The 22,196-nt window shown below is 48.2% G+C and overlaps 1 protein-coding gene across 4 annotated transcripts in view; it reads right to left on the minus strand.

The window, feature by feature from the left end:
- fbln2 (fibulin 2) overlaps positions 1-22,196 on the minus strand; it is a 288,042-nt gene that overhangs the window by 139,725 nt on the left and 126,121 nt on the right. For all 4 annotated transcript variants that reach the window (XM_072472536.1, XM_072472533.1, XM_072472534.1 and 1 more), the window contains one exon: positions 1,009-1,108. In XM_072472536.1, the coding sequence (XP_072328637.1) occupies positions 1,009-1,108 (100 nt within the window). The remainder of the gene's footprint in view (positions 1-1,008; positions 1,109-22,196) is intronic.

Raw genomic sequence — 22,196 nt, forward strand, 5'->3', positions numbered from 1 at the left:
AGTGCGCAAAACAGAGCTATGTGCAGCCTTGCCATGCATTCCCCACTGAGGCCCTTATAGAATGCGAGTTGCATTGTATAGCCATGAGTTTCTTGGGGGGGCAGACTCACTCGCTATGAGACATTGTTCCCAATTAGTTGATTCATGCCCTCAGTGACATTTTGGGGGAATTTGGTGGGGTGTTTCTCGCCAGCTTTTGGGTGAGATCCACACCGCTATTCAACCACACTTACGGTGGAATTTACTTGCTGTTCACGCCGATGGGGTATGCTGATCCCACCGCCATTGACATCGATGGCACCAGAAAATCCCACAGGCGGGCCAGCTGCACTGCCGAAAAACAGACGGCGGGTGAGTCTGTAAATTCCGCCCTCAGTCATTTTTTGGGGCCTTGTGGAGTTCTCCACGGTCAAGAAAAGTTTTCATCACTGGGGACCTCAACTCGGTGGCCATATCGACTCCTCTGTACAGATGGACATTACCCCACCCCCACCCAAGCGAAGACACCCCACTATGAGGTCACTGAGAGTCCCCCTTTTTCAAACCTCCCCCACTTCTCCTTTCGGGCCCCCCCCCCCCCAGCTTTTATGAGGCCTCTTAATAATTTCCTTCATCGCCCCCACCCTTCCACCTTTCATGGCCCTCCTCAGGCCTTGACCCTTGGCATCGCCACCCTGGCACCTGGGCACCCTGGCACTGCCACACTAGCCCTTGGCAGTTCCCCTTACAGCTACTGCCTTACTAGCAGTGCTACCCAGGCATCATTTAGAGGCTTGTACATAATATTGTCTAGAATGGTGAACAAAAGGGATAATGGTTTGACACCGCACACCATTTTTGAATAACTGAAGCTGTTTATTGAGGGATGCTTTAAGGAGTTAATAATGGATTGTTTAATGTAGGCAGTGCGTTTTAGTTGTTGAAGAGATCGATTGTTTTAGTTTTTTCATGGACGGAAATATGCACCAGTTATTTATTAGAGCTTGTACAATCCCAGAACACACTTACCTGCAGGTAGCAGAGTCAAGACTCCTCACAGGAATATCGAAACACTGGCTATTGTTTGCAGCCCACTGTTGCCCAGTAGCACAGCAACTTTCAATCACATCTGCAAGAGAAACCAAAGAGAAAAGCAGATTTGTTTTATCATTTTCAAACACGCACATTCCAATGAATTGTAGAACAATAAATTACATAAAATGTGCAACACAGAATGGATATCAAGCCCAGCGTGAATTATTTGTAAACGGTTGCGCTGCTTGATGTTTTGTTTTGTTTTACCATCCAGGGCATGGCTGTTCTCTGGCAGAGAGGGCAATCTCACTCCATTGCTTTAAACGTTTGAGCCAATATCACTGAGTGCGAGTCTGCGTACTTACAATTAACGTTTGCTTCCCACCCTCTGCCTCTCTACAGGGACAAGAATGACCAGTTTTTCAAACTATTAAATACACTTAGTACTACCGTCTTCAATTGTCATGAGCGATTTCGGTCCATAGAAATCAAAACGTTTGTGGCACAGAAAGAGACCACGTGATTCACTGTGTCGGTGCCAGCGTGAAATTGAGCCACCCCAGCCTGATCCCACGTTTTGGCATTTGGTCCATTGCCCGGCAGGTTACGGCACTTGAGGTGCGTATCCACATACTTGGGGCGGCAGGTCCTGTGGTGGTGCAGTCGCTAGTGTCCCTACCTCTGAAGCAGAAGGTCTAGGTTCAAGTCCCACCACAACACTTGGTGGCCACAGAAAGTGCATGTGTGGCCAGGCAGGGTTGTTTGCCAACGTGTAAATCCTTCTGATATGCCAATGGCAGGTGATAAGAGCGGGAGAGTTTCCTGGCCATCCAGAACCACGTGACAACTGCAGCACATCCCCATCCTAAAAAGACTCCACACGCAAGCCTTTGTCACAGGCACCTAGGCTTCCTTGCTTCAAGGGAGCATGAGAGAGAGTGAGGGGGGGGGGGATCATTTGGAGCACAGTAGCAGGCAATCCACCTGGAGAGTTCAGAAGGTGTTGGTGCTTCTGCCAATTTTGATGCTGCACCTCATTTGGCTAAATCTCCCTGGACTTCCGCCCAACACTCAGAAAGATTTAGTACCTGCCGGTAGGCAGGAAGTTGTCAATGGGATGCCACAGCTTGGGTCCAATTGGAGCTGAATCACCACTATTAATATTACAGGAGCCTGCAACAGAGGGTTTCAACTTCCTCACCTGACCCTTTCTTGTCTCCCAATGGTGAGGTTTAAAACTGAAGACCGAATGTCTAACAAGTCAGCATGATCACATCAGTAGTTTTTACAACCAGTTTCACTCTGGTGTCACACCATTTGACTTCAATGAGCTTGGAAGTCACATTGGCACCAATCTCCTAAGTTGTATTGCCAATGTTGTCACTGTGCACCTAACACTGTGCTTCACAATAACACAGAAGTGGCAATGTAACTGCAACCTGAGTACAAATTAAATCTTCAGACTTATAATTACGTTTAGTTTAATGCTTTCAACATTACTACAGACATTTCTGTTAGAGGCAATTTTATTGTAGTGAAACATTCTATTTATTCCAACCCAATTCAGATCATTTTTTGCATAGTGTTACATGAATTGTAAGTTTATGCTATTTTCACAATTTTTAAAAACTGACTAAGTACTTGAGGTGCTGTACACAAGCCAACAAAACAGCATTAGTAGACTGCTCTTGGGAGCGTTTGAACAAGAAAGAGATCGCACTTGAAAACATCCTAGCAAAGTAAACTTCGATAACCCATTCTCAGAACTGCACTGTTACCGAAAGGGAGAAAACTTTTACTAAGTCCTTCTCTGTAGTTGTGGAAGGGCACACTTTTCACTCTGTGACAGGTAACCATGAGATGAACTTTAAGGAGTGATATATCTCCTTCATACAGTTAAAGCGAGACAACTATTCTTTCTGTATAAGTCAAGCCAAGCAGTAAGACACCAACTGCAGGTATCAACAGCCAAGTCAAAGTTTTGAATCCGCACTTCTAAATGAGGGAGTTGGACAGAGTTGACAAAGAGGAGCAGTTTCCCCCTAGGTAAGAAGATCAAGAACAAGACGGCACAGATTTAAGGTGATTTGCAAAAGAAGCAAATGTGATGTGAGAAAAGAACATTTTCACACAACAAATAGTTTGGGTCTGGAATGCACTGCCTGGATGTGTGGTGGAGGCAGGTTCAATCGAGGCTTTCAAGAGGCCATCAGATGATTACTTGAATAGAAACAATATGCAGGGCTCTGGGCAAAAGATAGAGGAATGGCACTAAGCTGCAATGCTCGTTGCAAAGCCAGTGCAGACACGATGGGAAAAATGGCTTCCTTCTGCGTCGCAACAATTCTAAGATTCTTTCCAAGTGTACTATAAACTGAAATAGGATGTTATTCCATGCCTCTACTGTCACAGATGTGCACTCACAAAGAGTTGTTCGAAACCAATGTAAAAATTAAAGAGTATCTTTACAATTCACATTACCTGAAAGGGAATGGAAAACCCAGGTAAATAGAACATAGAAAATACAGCACAGAACAGGCCCTTCGGCCCACGGTGTTGTGCCGAACCTTTGTCCTAGATTAATCATAGATTATCATTGAATTTACAGTGCAGAACGAGGCCATTCGGCCCTTTGAGTCTGCACCGGCTCCTGGAAAGAGCACCCGACCCAAACTCAACACCTCCACCCAACACCAAGGGCAATTTTGGACATTAAGGGCAATTTATCATTGGCCAATTCACCTAACCTGCACATCTTTGGACTGTGGGAGGAAACCGGAGCACCCGGAGGAAACCCACGCAGACACGGGGAGGACGTGCAGACTCCGCACAGACAGTGACCCAAGCCGGAATCGAACCTGGGACCCTGGAGCTGTGAAGCATTGTGCTATCCACAATGCTACCGTGCTGCCCTTAAGAACAAATAAATCTACACTATATCATTTTACCGTAATCCATGTACCTATCCAATAGCTGCTTGAAGGTCCCTAATGTTTCCGACTCAACTACTTCCACAGGCAGTGCATTCCATGCCCCCACTACTCTCTGGGTAAAGAACCTACCTCTGATATCCCTCCTATATCTTCCACCTTTCACCTTAAATTTATGTCCCCTTGTAATGGTTTGTTCCACCCGGGGGAAAAGTCTCTGACTGTCTACTCTATCTATTCCCCTGATCATCTTATAAACCTCTATCAAGTCGCCCCTCATCCTTCTCCGTTCTAATGAGAAAAGGCCTAGCACCCTCAACCTTTCCTCGTAAGACCTACTCTCCATTCCAGGCAACATCCTGGTAAATCTTCTTTGCACTTTTTCCAAAGCTTCCACATCCTTCCTAAAATGAGGCGACCAGAACTGTACACAGTACTCCAAATGTGGCCTTACCAAAGTTTTGTACAGCTGCATCATCACCTCACGGCTCTTAAATTCAATCCCTCTGTTAATGAACGCGAGCACACCATAGGCCTTCTTCACAGCTCTATCCACTTGAGTGGCAACTTTCAAAGATGTATGAACATAGACCCCAAGATCTCTCTGCTCCTCCACATTGCCAAGAACTCTACCGTTAACCCTGTATTCCGCATTCATATTTGTCCTTCCAAAATGGACAACCTCACACTTTTCAGGGTTAAACTCCATCTGCCACTTCTCAGCCCAGCTCTGCATCCTATCTATGTCTCTTTGCAGCCGACAACAGCCCTCCTCACTATCCACAACTCCACCAATCTTCGTATCGTCTGCAAATTTACTGACCCACCCTTCAACTCCCTCATCCAAGTCATTAATGAAAATCACAAACAGCAGAGGACCCAGAACTGATCCCTGCGGTACGCCACTGGTAACTGGGATCCAGGCTGAATATTTACCATCCACCACCACTCTCTGACTTCTATCGGTTAGCCAGTTCGTTATCCAACTGGCCAAATTTCCCACTATCCCATGCCTCCTTACTTTCTGCATAAGCCTACCATGGGGAACCTTATCAAATGCCTTACTAAAATCCATGTACACTACATCCACTGCTTTACCTTCATCCACATGCTTGGTCACCTCCTCAAAGAATTCAATAAGACTTGTAAGGCAAGACCTACCCCTCACAAATCCGTGCTGACTATCCCTAATCAAGCAGTGTCTTTCCAGATGCTCAGAAATCCTATCCTTCAGTACCCTTTCCATTACTTTGCCTACCACCGAAGTAAGACTAACTGGCCTGTAATTCCCAGGGTTATCCCTAGTCCCATTTTTGAATGTTACAGTATTGGAATAGTTAATTTCCCCTTTTAATTGGGCACTTAAAATCCCCCACGCAAAGGAAATAATGAGAAATGCCAACCACAGTCTCTTGATATATTCTTGGAAAATGCTGCAGCTTCTCCCATTCTCTATGCACAACATCCAATAGTCCACTTTAGTAACGGTGTGGAAAATCACAGTGCACTCATGATGAACCTGAAAACAGCTTTTACAACTATGCCATTTGTTTGAAAATTCATTTACGGGATGTGGGCATCGTTGGTTAGGCTAGCATTTATTGCCCATCCCTAGTTTCCCTTCAGAAGGTGGTGGTGAGCTGCCTTCTTGAACCGCTGAAGTCTCTGAGGTGTAGGTATACCCACTGTGCTGTCAGTGTTGGTACACCTGGAAAGAATCGTAGAATTGTTCCAGGGTTTTGACCCAATGACAGTGAAGGAACAGTAATATATTTCCAAGTCTGGGTGGTGAGTAACTTGGAGGGGAACCTCCAGGTGGTGGGATTCTCAGGGTGAGGAGGGGACATTTTAGGATAATGCTGGGAGGTCAGGTGGTGGGGACTTGCAAGGTGGTGGATTATGGATTCCAGGTGACATTCGGGAGTGACAGAAGGTTGGAGTGCCAAAAGGAGAAAAGGAGCACTTAGCCTTGCTCATTGGTAGGTCATTCATCTTCTTCAAACGCCGCACTCCCGTCCTCTTCGTCACGCCACTGGCTCTGACCAGTGCTTCCATCATCACCCAGGCCGGATCTGTGACCTTGCTGGAGGATCTCCTGCCAGTCTGAGGCTGGAGAGTTGCCTTTTGTCCTCCATGGCATCCAACATTCTTGTGAAGGATCCCTCGGTGAATTATGGAGCTGGCTTCTTGGCTGCCATCCTCCTGGCTTGACTGTGAGCAACTGCTGCCAACTGCACCCGTGGAGCAGTTTAAATGCAGCACCCCCTTGATTGAAATGCTCAGATGACCCCCAGGGTGGGTGAATCAGATGCTTTGCGCCTCAGGCATACCAGGAGGCCTCAGGTTTTTCACGTAGGAGAAAAAAAAATTCAAAGTGCCTAAAAATAGTGATCTGGAAGCACTGCCGCGTCCGACAGGAATTGCATTGATTTTCCCGCCGAAAATTGCATTTGGGGGGAAATTCTGCACTGTGTGTGAGTGTGTGTGTGTTAGAAAGCTTTGCAGTCACCTCATGCTTTTCTGCTGTTGTGAAAAAATGTTTCAAATACATATTGACCACATTTTACGACTGGCTGAATGAACAGGACTCGAACATTCTACAGCGTGATCATTTCAGAGCACAGATCCAATTGCCAATTCCGTCAGCATTTTACTGATAACAATATGCTATGTTTTGCCAATTTTATTCCCATGGCTGATGTTAAAAAAAAATCTTATTTAATAGACAATTTAAAAGCTTGGTTCCCTAAAAGAAATCAATTGCAGATTGATTTTGGCGAATCAGTATCAAGTAAAAACAGTTAAATGTTGTAACACCTGGAAGCATCTTAGGACATAATGCAAGACCCACACACTATAGCTGACCAATGCAACTTCTCCTCCCACTTACCCTATCAATGCTATTGATGGCATGGGCAGCCACCAGAACTATAAAATTACCCTTGATTCTAAGAGCCAGAGGACCAACTGTAATGTCCTGTAAAGACATGTCATGTTTATAACTTTACACAGAGACTGAGCTCTAATGCTAACTTATGGAACTGTCTTTTACTTGTTTGAAATGGACATTGTTTAACTGTTAAGATGGCTACCGAGCGGGTCAAGTGACTTTTGCCGATTCAACATGGACTTTCAAGCTTCCGGAAACTTCTGAATTGAATAACCAGGGGTTATTGAACAGCCCCTGGAATGGACATTTCGGCCGGGATTTGCCAGGGCTGTCAGCTAGCGACGGGAATCCCAATCGGCCAGAGAATCGGGCGACGGGCAAAAAAACAGGTTACACGCCGGTCATGAAACCCGCTGCGGGTCTCCTTGCCCGCCCCGCCCGCCCCAACGAGGTACCCACCCAGACCCGACGGGAACATTCAAATAGATAATTATCTCTAATTTGAATCTGATTTACGGGCAGGAGGCCCGATTCACCTGCGTCCTGGCATGCTCCAGTGCCACCCAGCTGGGAATCCCGCTGGTGTGAATCGGTACAAGTCTCGACAAATGGGGATCAGGTGACATGCACTCTGAGGGGTGGCAAGGGGGTAGGGCACTCTCCCTACAGTTGCTCCCAGGGTGCCGAAGAGGGGTCCTTCATGGGTGGGGTGTTGGGGGAGCTGGTTCTGGGCTGGGAGGGCTGATGTCAGGGGTCTTTCTCAGGATGGGGATCATTTCGCTGTTCTTCCCATTTGCAGCCTTGAAACCCTTTAAACTCTCTGTCAGCATCTCAAAATTAAAGGGGCGGAATTCTCTCATCCCGCGGCGTGACTAATTCTCAGGAGTAATTCTGGCCCTACAGGGGGCCAGCACGCGCTGGAGCGGTTCACACCTCTCCAGCTGCTGATCCCGGTGTGAACTAGGAGGCGCGGGATCTGCGCATGCGCAATTTCGCCGGCTCCAACGCGCGCATGCGCAGTGGCTTCCTTCAATGCGCCGGCCCCGACGCAACATTGGGTAGGGCTACAGGGGCCAGCACGTAGGAAATGAGTCCCCCAGCCAGAGAGGCCAGCCCCGGTCGTGGGCCAGGCCACATCGGAGGCCCCCCAGGGTCGGAGCCCCCTTCCCCCCCCTCCCCCCCACAGGCCGCCACCCGACCCTCCCACGCTGAGTTCCCGCCGGCTGAGAGCAGGTTAGAACGGCGCCAGTGGGACTCAGCGTTTCCACGACAGCTGCTCGGCCCATCCGGCCCGAGAATTGGCGGGCCGGCTGTGTAGAGCGGTCTGCAACCAGTGCCGCGCCAACCACGCCGGCACCAATGGCGCCAATCCTCCGCTCTGTAGCGAATCGCATGCCGGCGTCGGGGCGGCGTGGCCCGGTCATCGGGATTCTCCGGCCCGGCCCAGGGCTGAGAGAATCCCGCACAAGATCTCTAAGAATAAAATGGACGTTTTCCCATCTGTAGCCCTAAACCCTTTGACTCTGTCAGCAAGCCAAGTTCAAAGATCTGTGAGATGAAGGTACAAATATTGCCTTTAATGTGATGGAAACCTTTGAAGTGGTTTTCCACTGTCAATTTTATTGCCCTTTACATTTTCCAAGCCAGTGTGCATGTATAAGAAGCCTAAGAACTTTGAACTGAATTGTTCACATTTAATTTCATGGAGCGTTGCCTTAAAATGCTTTTTGTTTGACAGGTTCAGGAAATATCAATGGATTACCGGTATTTATTTCTGTATCTCTACAAGGGGCCCATTAACACTTGAGGAGCAACTGTTTTTCTAACCACCGTTTTTGTTTAAAGAGGCTGTCTCTTTGTTTTGAAGAACTTCCTAGAAAGACTGGTGTTATCTATGGAATTCATATTTGCCATTTTCAAAGATTACTGAAAACAGAGAGTCATGTACATGAATAAATAACCTTTGTTATTTTAAACTCACAAAAGCGTGCTGCTGAATTTCATTTTGATGTAGACTCCAAGGGTAAGAAAACACATGCCCCTTTCTACACAAAACATGTTGGTTAAGGCAGAAAGAAAGCAAGTACATTCTCTCTCTGACAACCCTCACGGGCTGAGCAGAAGTTCTGTCTTATTCTTGATCTCACCCAAAATACCTGAGAATTACTGGACAAGAATATCTTTATTCCAGTTTGTGATGAATGATATCTGTATACATATGTACCCTTAATGCATAGGCCCCTTTAAGACCGGGTTTGGAACCCTGGGGGACTCCGCCTCCGGCTCCGCCCCCAGGACGCTGTATATAAGGTTACGTTCAGTAGGCAGTGTGCAGTGAGCACACTTCTCGGCAGCTGTCTGGTTTTCTGGTTATTAAAGCCTTTGTATTATCCCACTCCTCTCCTGAGTCGTAATTGAGGCTATCTCACAGTTGTTAAGATTAGATTTGAACCTGGTTATCAAAGGCTGAAAGGAAATGTTTTAAATTACTGGATTGCCAGCACCCCCAGGTTGTGTTTTGATTTCAAATGAACAGTTTAAATTCCGCACACTGTCAGTTTCCTCCCACAGTCCAAAGATGTGCAGGTTAGGTGGATTGACCATGATAAAATTGCCCTTAGTGTCCAAAATTGCCCTTAGTGTTGGGTGGGGTTACTGGGTTATGGGGATAGGGTGGAGGTGTTGACCTTGGGTGGGGTGCTCTTTCCAAGAGCCGGTGCAGACTCGATGGGCTGAATGGCCTCCTTCGGCACTGTAAATTCTATGATTCTATGATCTCGCGAGGCCTCTATTTAGTACTGGTCCACACAAACGAGGACCAGGGGCGGGATTCTCTGATATCGGCGCGATGTCCGCCGACCGGCGGCAAAAACGGTGCGAATCAGTCCGGCATCGCGCCGCCCCAAAGGTGCAGAATCCTCCCCATCTTGAGGGGCCGAGCCCCAACCTTGAGGGGCTAGGCCCGCGCCGGACTGATTTCCGCCCCGCCAGCTGGCGCGAAGCTGACTTTGCTGGGTGGCGCATGCGCGGGAGAGTCAGCGGCCGCTCACGGCATCCCCGCGCATGCGCAGTGGAGGGGGTCTCTTCCGCCTCCGCCATGGTGGAGTCCATGGCGAAGGCAGAAGGAAAAGAGTGCCCCCACGGCACAGGCCTACCCGCGGATCGGTGGGCCCCCAGGACCCCGGAGCCCGCCCGCGCGGCCTTGTCCCGCCGGAAAGAGAGGTGGTTTAATCCACGCCGGCGGGACAGGCATTCCAGCAGCGGGACTTCGGCCCATCGCGGGCCGGAGGGTCGCCGGGGGACACGCCAACCGGCGCGGCGCGATTCCCGCCCCCGCCGAATATCCGGTGCCGGAGAATTCGGCAACCGGCGGGGGCGGGATTCACACCAGCCCCCAGCGATTCTCTGACCCAGCGGGGGGTCGGAGAATCCCGCCCCAGGTCTGTAAACACCATCTGGTGTTTCTGGAGCAGTTTGGTTCAACTTGGTGGCATGTTGGGTCATTTGAGAGGGCAGTTAAGAGTCAACCACATTGCTGTGGACCGGGAGTCACATGTAGACCAGGCCAAGAAAGGATGGCAGATTCCCTCCTTAAGGAGCATCAGTCAAGCAGGGGAACCTTTACAGTGATTGATGATAGTCCCATAGTCACCATTACTGAGACAGGCTTTCAACTTCAATTCCAGATTTATTCGTGAACTAAATTTAAATTCCGCACCTACTGTGGTTAGATATGAACGCTATCCCCAAAGGCCTGGGCCTCTGGATGACTAATGCAGTGACACTTGGCAGGATTTAACCAAAATATTTCTCTGAGATATCTCAGGCGGGTTTGGCGGCATGTTTCCTGTGAGATCCACATTGTTATTCACCCACATTTAGGGTGTGATCTAAAGACCGCATCGTGCCCGGTATGGATCTGTGCAAGCTGGTTCGATCACGTGAGAGACCGAAATCGGGATCTGCGCCGGGCGCCGATCGGTTTACGATCTTAACCGGCCAGCTCCCGATGGCGGGTTCCAGATCCCGCCTCGACGTGGCGAGGTGTCAATTAATACCAATTGTGGCCAATCTCCATATCATTAACAGGATGGACCCTGGCCTCCTCTGATCTAACCAGCTCCTCAGCGAGCGGTCATGCGGGTGCACTTTAACACACCTATTTAAAAATGTGAAGCTAGCGCAATGGTTGCTGAGGGGATCGGAGGAGGTGAGTAGCATCTTCCAAACCTATGACCTTTGCCATCTAGGAGGACAAGGGCAACAGATATATGGGAACACCACCATGTGGAGGTTCCCTTCAAAGCCACACATCATCCTGACTTGGAAACATATCGCCGTTCCTTCACTGTCATTGGGTTTAAAACCTGGAACTCCCTCCCTAACAGCACCATGGGTGTAGCTACAATAGATGGACTGCAGAAAATGAGGAAGGCAGCTCCCCACCACCTTCTCAAGGGTAGTTACAGATGTGCAATAAATGCTGGCCTAGCCGGCAATGCTCACATCGCATGAATGGAGCGTAGACGCCCTCAGTGTCCTTTACATTTTTGGCGACTTTTTTATTCGTTCATGGGATGTGTGCATCGCTGGCTAAACAAGCAAATGTTGACCATCCCTAATTGCCCTTGAGAAGGTGGTAGTGATCCACCAACTCGAACTGCTGAAGTCTATGTGTTGTAGGAACACTCACACTGCCGTTCGGGACAGAATTTGAGGGGTTTGGGGTACCAGGAGGTGAGTTACTTGCAGCAGAATCCCCAAGCTCGGGCCTGCTTTTGTAGCCACAGTATTTCCATGGCTGGTCCCGCTCAATTTCTGGTCAATGGTAGCCCTGCCCAGGATGCTGATTGTGGGGGATTCAACAATGGTATTGTCATTGAACATCAAGGGAAGATTAGATTCTTTCTTGTTGGGGGTGATCATTGCATGGCATTGGGTGGCACAAATGTTGTTGCCACTTACCAGCCTAAGCCTGAATATTGTCCATGTCTTGCTGCGTAAGGGCATGGGCTGCCTCAGTATGTGAGGAGTCATAAATGGTGCTGAACATTGTGCAATCTTTTTTGATTTGATTTGATTTATTATTGTCACATGTATTAGTGTACAGTGAAAAGTATTGTTTCTTGCATGCTGTACAAACAATGCATACCGTACATAGGGAAGAAAGGAGAGACTGCAGAACATAATGTTACAGTTATAGCAAGGTGTAGAGAAAGGATCAACTTAATACGAGGTAGGTCCATTCAAAAGTCTGATGGCAGTAGGGAAGAAGCTGTTCTTGAGTCGGTTGGTACCTGACTTCAAACTTTGGTATCTTTTTCCTGACGGAAGGAGGTGGAAGAGAGTATGTCCGGGGTGCGTGGGGTCCTTAATTATGCTGGATTCCTTTCTGAGGCAGCGGGAATTATAGATCGAGTCACTGGATGGGAGGCTGGTTTGCGTGATGGATTGGGCTACATTCACGACCTTTTGTAGTTTCCTGCGGTCTTGGGCAGAGCAGTCTCCATACCAAGCTGTGATACAACCAGAAAGAATGCTTTCTATGGTGCATCTGTGGACGTTGGTGAGGGTTGTAGCTGACATGCCAAATTTCCTCAGTCTTCTGAGAAAGTAGAGTCGTTGGTGGGCTTTCTTAACTATGGTGTCAGCATGGGGGGACCAAGACAGGCTGTTGGTGACCTGTACACCTAAGAACCTGAAGATCTCAACCCTTTCTACTTCGTTCCCATTGATGTAGACAGGGGCGGGTTCTCCACTACGCTTCCTAAAGTCGATAATAATCTCCTTTGTTTTGTTGACATTGAGGGAGAGATTATTGTCGTCGCACCAGTTCACCAGATTCTCTATCTCATTCCTATACTCTGTCTCGTCATTGCTTGAAATCCGACCCACTACAGTGATGTCATCAGCAAATTTGAAGATCGAGCTGGAGGGGAATTTGGCCTCACAATCGTAGCAGTATAAGGTGTATAGTAGGGGGCTGAGGACATAGCCTTGTGGGGCACCGGTGTTGAGGATGATCGTGGAGGAGGTGTTGTTGCCTATCTTTACTGATTGTGGTCTGTGGGTTGGAAAGTTCAGGATCCAGTCACAGAGGGAGGAGCCGAGGCCAAGGCCATGGAGTTTGGAGATGAGTTTCATAGGAATGATGGTGTTGAAGGCTGAGCTGTAGTCGATAAATAGGAGTCTGACATAGGTGTCTTTGTTACCTAGGTGTTCCAGGGTAGAGTGCAGGGCCATGGAGATGGCATCTGCTGTGGACCTGTTGCAGCGATCATCAGTGAATTTCCACACTTCTGATTTTATGATTTATGAAGGTCACTGAAACATCCAAAATCCAACAGAAGTTTATCTTTCCTCTAACATTGTCCAGGCACAAAAAGCAAGCTTGTACAGTGCATCAATTATCTCTATGTGGTCAAACCTTGCACAGAAACATTCATTAAAAGGTTGCAACAATATCATTCACAGTTTATAACCGCCACTGAATGCTGTATTTTTACTTTGTATCAGAAAAAGTACTTGCTCCTGCTCCTAAACAATTATTCCAACCAGGTTCTACCTGACTAAGATGAGGTTAAGTGGTATGTGGCTGGGCAAGTTCCCTGGAAACTTAAAGCCCAAGTTGACTGAGAAGCTGTGGTTAGAATCACCAAACAGCAGCCTTGTTGTGGCAAATGTGCTTAGCAAATATCTGAAGCTCCCCCATTTCCAAGCATTGTAGGGGTCCTCAATGAAGCATGTCCATTGGATCATTGTGGAGACACAACCCATTGGTGCTGCACAATAGCTCTGAGGTGCCATGGGCCTGTGTCATCACAGGTAAAATAATCCCAATCAAGTTTTCGAAGGTCTGAAAAAGTGTCCAGGTTCAAGTATATATTCGTGCAGTGGTAGCTCCCACTGAAAACTATCATAGTTCCTATTAATTCATCCTGGCAACATATACTGCAGCACACTGAGCTGTCATTCCAGAAGCCATCACTGCCCTTCATTGCACTTCCCGGAATTTGATGATGACAGAAATCTCTCAGATTTCAACTTTCAGCAGCATGACGTGCAGATATGAATAAACTTCCTGAAATGTGTCGTATGTGGATAACCGAGTCTTCCAACTTGTCCATGATTTCAGCCATATCCATTAAACCATCCCTTTTGCCTGTGCCTTAGATTGATGATCCCTAATCATAGCTGTTTCAAAGACAGGTCTCTGGGATCCAATGTTGAGTGTGGTTGCATTTTCACCCTACATTGAAGAAAGAATGATACTCTTTCCCTCTGTTCCTGTTACGAACGCCTGGTCAGCTCTCAACAATCACAAAACACTCCCGGATATACCTCTTGCAACATCTCTGTTGCTTGACTTTTCTCTGGCTTTTCAACTGTAGTAGGCTGCACTCACCCTGTTATCCAGCTATATCATTACCCAGGATAAATTGTACCTCTGACGCTGATAGATTCTCGATTATTCCTACTATCACTTCATCACTTTTCACAGGACTCTCTAACCTCACCTTACATAGTGGCACAAGACTGCTCTCACCATCAGTCCGACATATTACCACCTTTTCCGACAATGTGCCTTCCAAACCACATATCTCCTTATCTCTCACCGTTAAAGACTGACTTGCTCCTGTATCCCGTAATATCTTAATCTCTTTACCTACTCTGCCTTGTGCACATGAGTAAACTTTACCCTCACAAATAAAATCCTTAAAAAGTGCTGATATCTGCTTATCCACCCGCTTCTGAACAGTTTGAACACTCTGTGGCACTTCTTCCACTGGGATAGTGGTTTTTCCTCCTACTTTAATAAACCTTGCTGGCTTATCTTGTTTTGCTGAATCTGTCTTCCCAGCCCTTTTTGTAAGCCACCGTCACTGCGACTTCCACATGTCCAGCTTTATTACAATAAAACCTCTTGCATTTCCTTGTCTCTCTACCACTATCATGGGTTTCCTTTTTACTCTGAGACACGCTCTCCTTAACTTGTTTAGTTCTTTCAGATTCTATGTAGGTCTGGCCTGGCTCTTTTCTTGGATTTCTAAACTTCTGACGGTAGGCTTCTGGCACTAGTTCGTAGGCACTTAATATAATTTCTTCACCACATCATAATCCGCAGATGCCTCCTCTGATAGTGAGGCAAACACTTCACTTGCTCTACACATCAACTTTGTTGAACTAACATCACCCACATGGTGTTTGGCCAATTCAATTGTTTAGCTACTTTCTCAAAGGATATAAAGTATGCTTCAACATCGTTCTCATTGAATCTTGGCAAGGCTTGCATATATTTAAACATGTCCCCACTAAACCTGTGACTGGGGGTATTTATTTTTCCCCTAACACTTCCTCAGGTCCTGCCTTTGCCTCCAACACTTTAAGTTGTTGCTCTTCTTGCAGTGCTAGTTTCCGAAGTTCATATTCTCTTTCTTTTTCCTTTGCTTCATTTGCCATCTCCCTTACTCTCAGTTTTTGCTGCATTTCCAATGCTTTTATTTTTAATTGGATTTGAGCTCATTTTACTGGGTTAGACTGTGTTACTGGTAAGTTTAAAGATTGAGCTATCGTTTGTATTATCTCTGCCTTCTTTGACCCTATTGGCAGGGCTAACTGCAATTTCTCTGCCAAACTCAACAGCTTTGCTTTTGATTCCCCTTTTAAATCCTCCCAAGTGATTTCCTCCATCCCCAGGACATTGTTTACAACTGTAAGGGCCATTTCCAGTCATTGCCTATTCAATATTTCAAACCTGAAAAGAAGGCAATCGCTCCACGCACGCTCATTGTCTTTAGGTTTGATAACCCCAAGCCAACCAAGGAATTATACGTAAGAGTCCTGGCCACAAGCCCCCAATTTGTTATGGACACCTCGTCAGCTTTCAGCAGTGGCTAAGAGGCTGAACCAGAGGCCATAATTTTTTTAAGTTTTAATGTGGTGCGGAAAGAATGATTCATTCCAGGAGTGATAATTTATGAACTAAGGCTTGGTTATTTTATAAATAAACTTTATTCAAACAAAAGAAAATAAAACACTATTTAAGCATTCACTTCCATTCTAACACTGACAAATTACATGCAGTTTCTTAACCTTAACACACGTATTCCCATTAGACAACACTGAAATAGAACATACAGCTCCCATGCCACTTTCACAGCCATCAAAGACAATACTTGCATTTACGAAGCAATTTTCCTTCTGGTAGGGGCATTCGTTCTGAACCCTTTTCCAATGCCAGCCTCGATGGCAACTTTCATGACCTCTCTGCTCGGTTTCCACAGCTTTCTCTTTTAACTGTTCAAAAAAACATTTCTTTCTCTCTCTCGCTCTAAGCTCCACCCACCCACTCAAACAAAAGTTCTCCCCTGAGATGGCCAGACCTGAATCCCTCATCGTTATCGTGGCTGATTGCTCACTCCCATTTATACAAAAGAACAGAGCTGTGCCATTCAAATGCAATTAACCTTCCCGGGAAAATAGGTCATCAGACTCTGTGGTGGGGTAATGGCTGGTCATGCGAGGTTGTTCTGAATGACAGTGGATCTTGAGCGGATCATCCTGGCTGAACCGAGCCATCCTTTGTATTCCCACTGAACGAGGTTATGTCTAAATGGGAAACGATAACTCAGGCTGTGGGTGTATCCCTCTGCCTCTGCTGCTAGCAGTCTTTTCAACCCCTAAATTGCCTGCTACATCTTGGATCCCATTTCTGGACCCAAGTTCCTAACATCTCCCTATCTTGACATTTCCACTCCACATCATCATGCCCCACTAGTATTCAGTGTTCAATGTCTCACCTGGTGAATAACCTTGCAACTTTCCTGCTGAGAGAGTTAGTGATGCTATAGATAAGGTCTGATGGTGGAGTCGGCGATGATGGTGCCAGGTTTGTGCCTCTAGACCTGGCACCATATTTGGATCACCAAGTTCCTGAATGGGAATCTGAGAAGTCAACCTCTTGTCACTTTAGTAAGGTGTTGTGGATGAAAATTACATATTCCAATGACCCTCAACATAAAGACATTTTCTAACCTCTTTAATTACTTTTATGATTATCTTAAAACCCTGCTGATGCTTTATAGCCCTACCGATCAATGGAAAAATCTCACCCAAATGATTTTATCACAACCATATTGAAAGTCCCGAGCAGATCACCCCTCAAGCCACCCAGCTCGAGTGAAAAATCCTTTATATCTGAGAACATCCCAAGGAAAGAGAAATTTTGCAATAACTGTACTTATACATGATGTGCAGCAGCAGTAGTAAGATTCTAACCCCTTACCCATAACCAAACTGGCATCATGAATGACACTGAAAGACCATCAAATCAAGTCATCATAATTCTTAGCAGTGCTTAAAATGAGGAGTATCTCACAATAGCATTGATATATCCTGACTTTGTTTTAAGTTACTGTGAAAAGCCCTTAGTTGCCACACTCAGGTGTCTGGTCGGGTACACAGAGGGAGAATTCAGAATGTCCAATTCACCTAACAGAACGTCTTTAGGACTTGTGGGAGGAAACCGGAGCACCCGGAGGAAACCCATGCAGACACAGGGAGAACGTGCAGACTCCGCACAGACAATGACCCAAGCCGGGAATCGAACCCGGGACCCTGGCGCTATGAAGCAACAGCGTCACTGTGCCGGCCAAGTACAGTATTAGTGTAAATATTAATTACATAATTAGTTCATTGTGATTAATTAATGATATCAAAAAACAAATTACTGCAGATGCTGAGAAGCTAAAATAAAAACAGAAAATGCTGTGAATACTCAGCAGGTTAAGGCAGCATCTTTTGTTTTTATTTGTTCAGGGGATGCGGGTATCGCTGGCCGGGCCAGCCTTTATTGTCCTCCCCTAATTGAACTGAGTGACTTGCTCGGCCATTTAAGAGTTAACCACATTGCTGTGGGTCTGGAGTCACATGTAGGCCAGACCAGGTAAGGAAGGCGGATTTCCTTTCCTACCAGCAAGAGTGAACCAGGTAGGTTTTTGCAATATCTGCCCTTGTGGGATTCGAACCCGGTCCCCAGAGATTTTTCCTGGGTCTCTGGATTACTAGTCCAGTGCCAATACCACAAATCCATTGCCTAGAAACCTTTCATAGAATCCCTACAGTGCAGAAGGAGGCAATTCGGTCCACCAAGTCTGCACCCACCCTTCCACAGAGCACCCGACCAATGCCCATTCCCCCGTCCACCCTGCCCTATCCCAGTATCTCACATCCCTGGGCACCAAGGGGCAATTTAGCATGGCCAATCCACCTTACCCACACATCTTTGGACTTTGGGAGGAAACCCACACAGACACGGGGATAACGTATAAATTTCACAAAGTGACCCAAGGCTGGAATTGAACCCGGATCGCTGGTGCTGTGACGTAGCAGTGCTAACCACTGTGCCACCCCTGAATCTATCTGAATCTATTGAATCCATGAAAGGTCATCAACTGGAAAGGATAACTTTGTTTTTGTCCTTACAGATGCTGTCTGGCCTACTGAATATTTGCAATATTTTCCGGATTGAGGCCAGAACAGTAAGTTGTTTTAAATTCCTGTGAGGTTTCCTTGTTGGCTTGGAGGGGCATCAGCGAACCTCGAGCCTCGAGCTCTGCTTCCCAGGGCTTTTCCCTCCCCTCCCTTCACTTTGTGTGTGCTTTCATCTGCCCCAAGCTCAGCACCTTCCCAAACTTCAAGACATTAGTGAGGTAATCCCTGAGGATTTAAGGGAATTGAGGAAAGCTGGCATGAAACTCAGACAGACACAGTGGGAATCAAAGTAAAAATAGCTCCACTATTTTTCCAATAAATTGAGAACCAAAACGTTTATCAGCCACAGGTGTTAGCTGATGTTAATAACCAATCAAAATTGTGTATTGCAGGTGCCATCCAGAGAAAACAATACAGTATGGAAATAAGGGTCGGCCATCGGCGGAATCGCGAAACACGATTAGGCAGAGAATCGATTGTGACGCCCAAATCGTGGGCGGGCGCCGGCCGCACGCCATAATGCCAAGCTCTGTTGCCTCGACAGCAGCGTCTATGCATTCTACTCCACACATACAGTAAACACCATTCACATATCATTAACATGTCTGACCCGGTATTCTCTGGGGCCTCCGCAATGCTCCGCAATGCTCCACCTCCGCTGGGGCGAATTACCGATGGCGAGCTTCTCTTGTGGTTCTAAACATCGGGAAACAGGCACTGTGGTTGATGAGGGAGAGACAGGAGGTAAGTCATGTAGAGGGTACAAGCATGGGCTGCCGGACCTGCCGCTGGCAGGGCTGGCTGCGGCGGGCAGGAGGACGTCTGCCAGACCCGGGGAGTGGAAACGTGGGGTGACCAAGGTTAGGCCGTGGGCTCGGCGTGACCTCCCACGGGATCGGGTGTCCAGCCACAGACAGCCATTGCCGAGCAGTGCTTCGGCATCCTGAAGATGCAGTTAATGTGCCTGGACAGTTATGGAGACGCCCTCCACTGTAGTGCTGGAAGAGTCTCCCACATCATGGCGGCTTGCTGCGTCCCCCGCAACATCATGCAGCAGAGGGGCGATGTGCTGGAGGAGGAGGATGAAAGCCTGGCCTCGTCTGACAATGAGGATGCGGGGGAGGGAGAGGATGGACAGGACATGGGGTAGGCCATACAATGGGTAGGCCGTACAATGTGTGCGCCTGGGCCAACGTCCACGGGACGCTCTGATCACCTCCAGGTTCACCGACTAGAGGGCCTGGCCAGCGGCACGGACATCCTTTCCCAGCCCCACCCACCCCAACGGGCCAGGCTCTCCCATGAACATCCTCTCTATATAACTCACCCGCCCCCTTTGTAACCCCTTCCATAATTCCTACCTGCCTCACTACGGGGTGGGGGCCCTGGGTTGGCAGTAACAGCGGGTCTGGTGCATGGGCTGGAGGATGCTGACAACCCATCCTGCGATGAACTCTGATGCACCACGTCGTTTGACAACATCTGATTACTCCCCATGGTACCACATTTCACCATCTGCCGGGTGGTCCCTGCTTGCAAGTGGCCATCCATCACACAGTAGCATGGGCGGCACAGTAACATAGTGGTTACCACTGTTCCTTCACAGCGCCAGGTCCCGGGTTCGATTCCCGGCTTGGCTCACTGTCTGTGTGGATTCTGCTCGTTCTCCCCGTGTCTGCGTGAGTTTCCTCCGGGTGCTCCGGTTTCCTCCCACAAGTCCTGAAAGACGTGCTGCTAGGTGAATTGGACACTCTGAATTCTCCCTCTGTGTACCCAAACGGGCGCCGCAATGTGGCGACTAGGGGATTTTCACAGTAACTTCATTGCAGTGTTAATGTAAGCCTACTTGTGACAATAAAGATTCTTTTAAAAAATCAATGAGCTGAAAGGCACACCAATTGCAAACATTTTTCTGCTTAGAACTGAAGAAACCACATCAATTGCATATAGAATTTTAAGAAATTGAAAAGCCTTTTTCCCCCATGCCGACCAAATTTCACCCCATCCTCCAGGAGGAATTCTCTATCACCGATTCTCCCCCGCCGCAATTGGAAGAATTCTCAATTCCACCTCTCACCACCCCCCATCCCACCCTTGACGCAATTCCCAACTCCCCCACCTTGGAGAATTCTCAACTCCCAATCCCACTGAAGAAATTCCAAACTCACTTCCCCTCACTTCTTCCCCTCCCTCTCTCCTCCCCGTCCTCCCCTTCCCTCAAAGAAGCTCAGTCCCATTTACTCACACACCATCCCTCTCCCTCACACCCACTATCCTCTCCCCATTCCCCCATTCACGCCTCCACATCCTCACTCCCCTACCCCCTCACCCTTACTCCCCACTCCCTCATTTTCCTCTCTCTCCTCCCACCTTGCCACTTTGCCCAGCTAGCTCCTGGATCTCGGCAATCAGGCCCTCAGGAACAGCAGCCAAGTAGATGGGAGCAGTTGAGAAGGGCAGTCCAGGTCTTTGACTCAGCGACAGTGAAGGAATGTCTTGTGTGACGTTGTGCGGTTGATGTGTGACGTGGAGAGGAACCCGCAGGTGATGATTGTCGTGTTGGGTGTTCCAATACACAAACGAACCAACACGGTTGCAGATGGTACAACTCTGTTTTATTATTCTGTACAATAATAACTATTAACTTCTGGCTGTGGTTCGTACTTCACCAGCTAACCTGTGGACCCAGCCCGAGCACTATCTTTGTGAGGCACTCAGCACATGGTGTATGTCTGAGTGGCACGCTGTGAGCTCTGTGCTATCTCCTGGTGGAATGAGCAGGAACTGTGGTGTTCCCTGTTTTATAGTGCGTGTGCTCTCACTGGTGATTGGCTGTGATGTTGTGTGTGCGTTGGTTGGTCCAACTACCTGTCCATCAGTGTGTGTGTGTGATTGCACCATGATATGTTAATATGGATATCATGACAATGGTGTCCGCATGTGCCTGCTGCTTTCTAGGTGATCCCCACCGGGTCGGAGAATCGCCGGCGGCTGGCGTGAATCCCGCCCCCGAATTCTCCGCCACCAGAGATTCGGCGGGGGCGGGAATCACGGCGCGCCGGTCGGTGGGAATCACGCCAGTCGGCGGGCGCACCCCCGGCGATTCTCCGGCCCGCGATGGGCCGAAGTCCCGCCGCTGTCAACCCTCGCCAGCCGGCTTGGATTAGACCTCCTTTTGAACAGTGGGACAAGGTGGCGCGAGCAGGCTCCGGGGTCCTGTGGGGGGGTGCGGGCGATCTGGCCCCGGGAGATGCCCCCACGGTGGCCTGGCCTGCGATCGGGGCCCACCGATCCGCGGGTGGGCCTGTGCCAGGGGGCACTCTTTTTCTTCCGCCTTCGCCATGGTCTTCACTATAGCGGAGGTGGAAGAGACCCCCTCCCCTGCGCATGCACGGGGATGCCGTGAGCGGCCGCTGACGATCCCGCGCATGCGTCGCCCGGCGAAGTCCTTTCGGCCCCGGCTGGCGTGGCGCCAAAGGCCTTTCCCGCCAGCTCCGCCCCTTTGGGGCGGCCCGACGCCGGACTGATCCGCACCGTTTTTGGAGCCGGGTAGCGGACATCGCGCTGCTTGCGGAGAATCCTGCCCCAGGTTTGGAAGGTGGTGTCGCAGAGCCTTGGTGAGTTGCTAGCTTTCTTAGTTTCTTATATACTCTTAAATTTAATTCTGCTGCACTGTTCCTTCTCAATGGTGCCACATTTACTTTGTTACTTACATTGCTGACTGTTTATTTACCCTGCCCTCCCCCCCCCCCCCCCCTTTCTTGGCACAGTGTCCTTTTCACCAGAGTTGCTGAAGGCATTTCCTTGAATTCCCAATTTCTATTTCTGATGCTCGCTATCGAACGAAGGAGATGGTTTTCACAATCTTG

Source organism: Scyliorhinus torazame, chromosome 13 (assembly GCF_047496885.1).
Source record: "Scyliorhinus torazame isolate Kashiwa2021f chromosome 13, sScyTor2.1, whole genome shotgun sequence".
NCBI classification, from domain to species: Eukaryota; Metazoa; Chordata; class Chondrichthyes; order Carcharhiniformes; family Scyliorhinidae; genus Scyliorhinus; species Scyliorhinus torazame.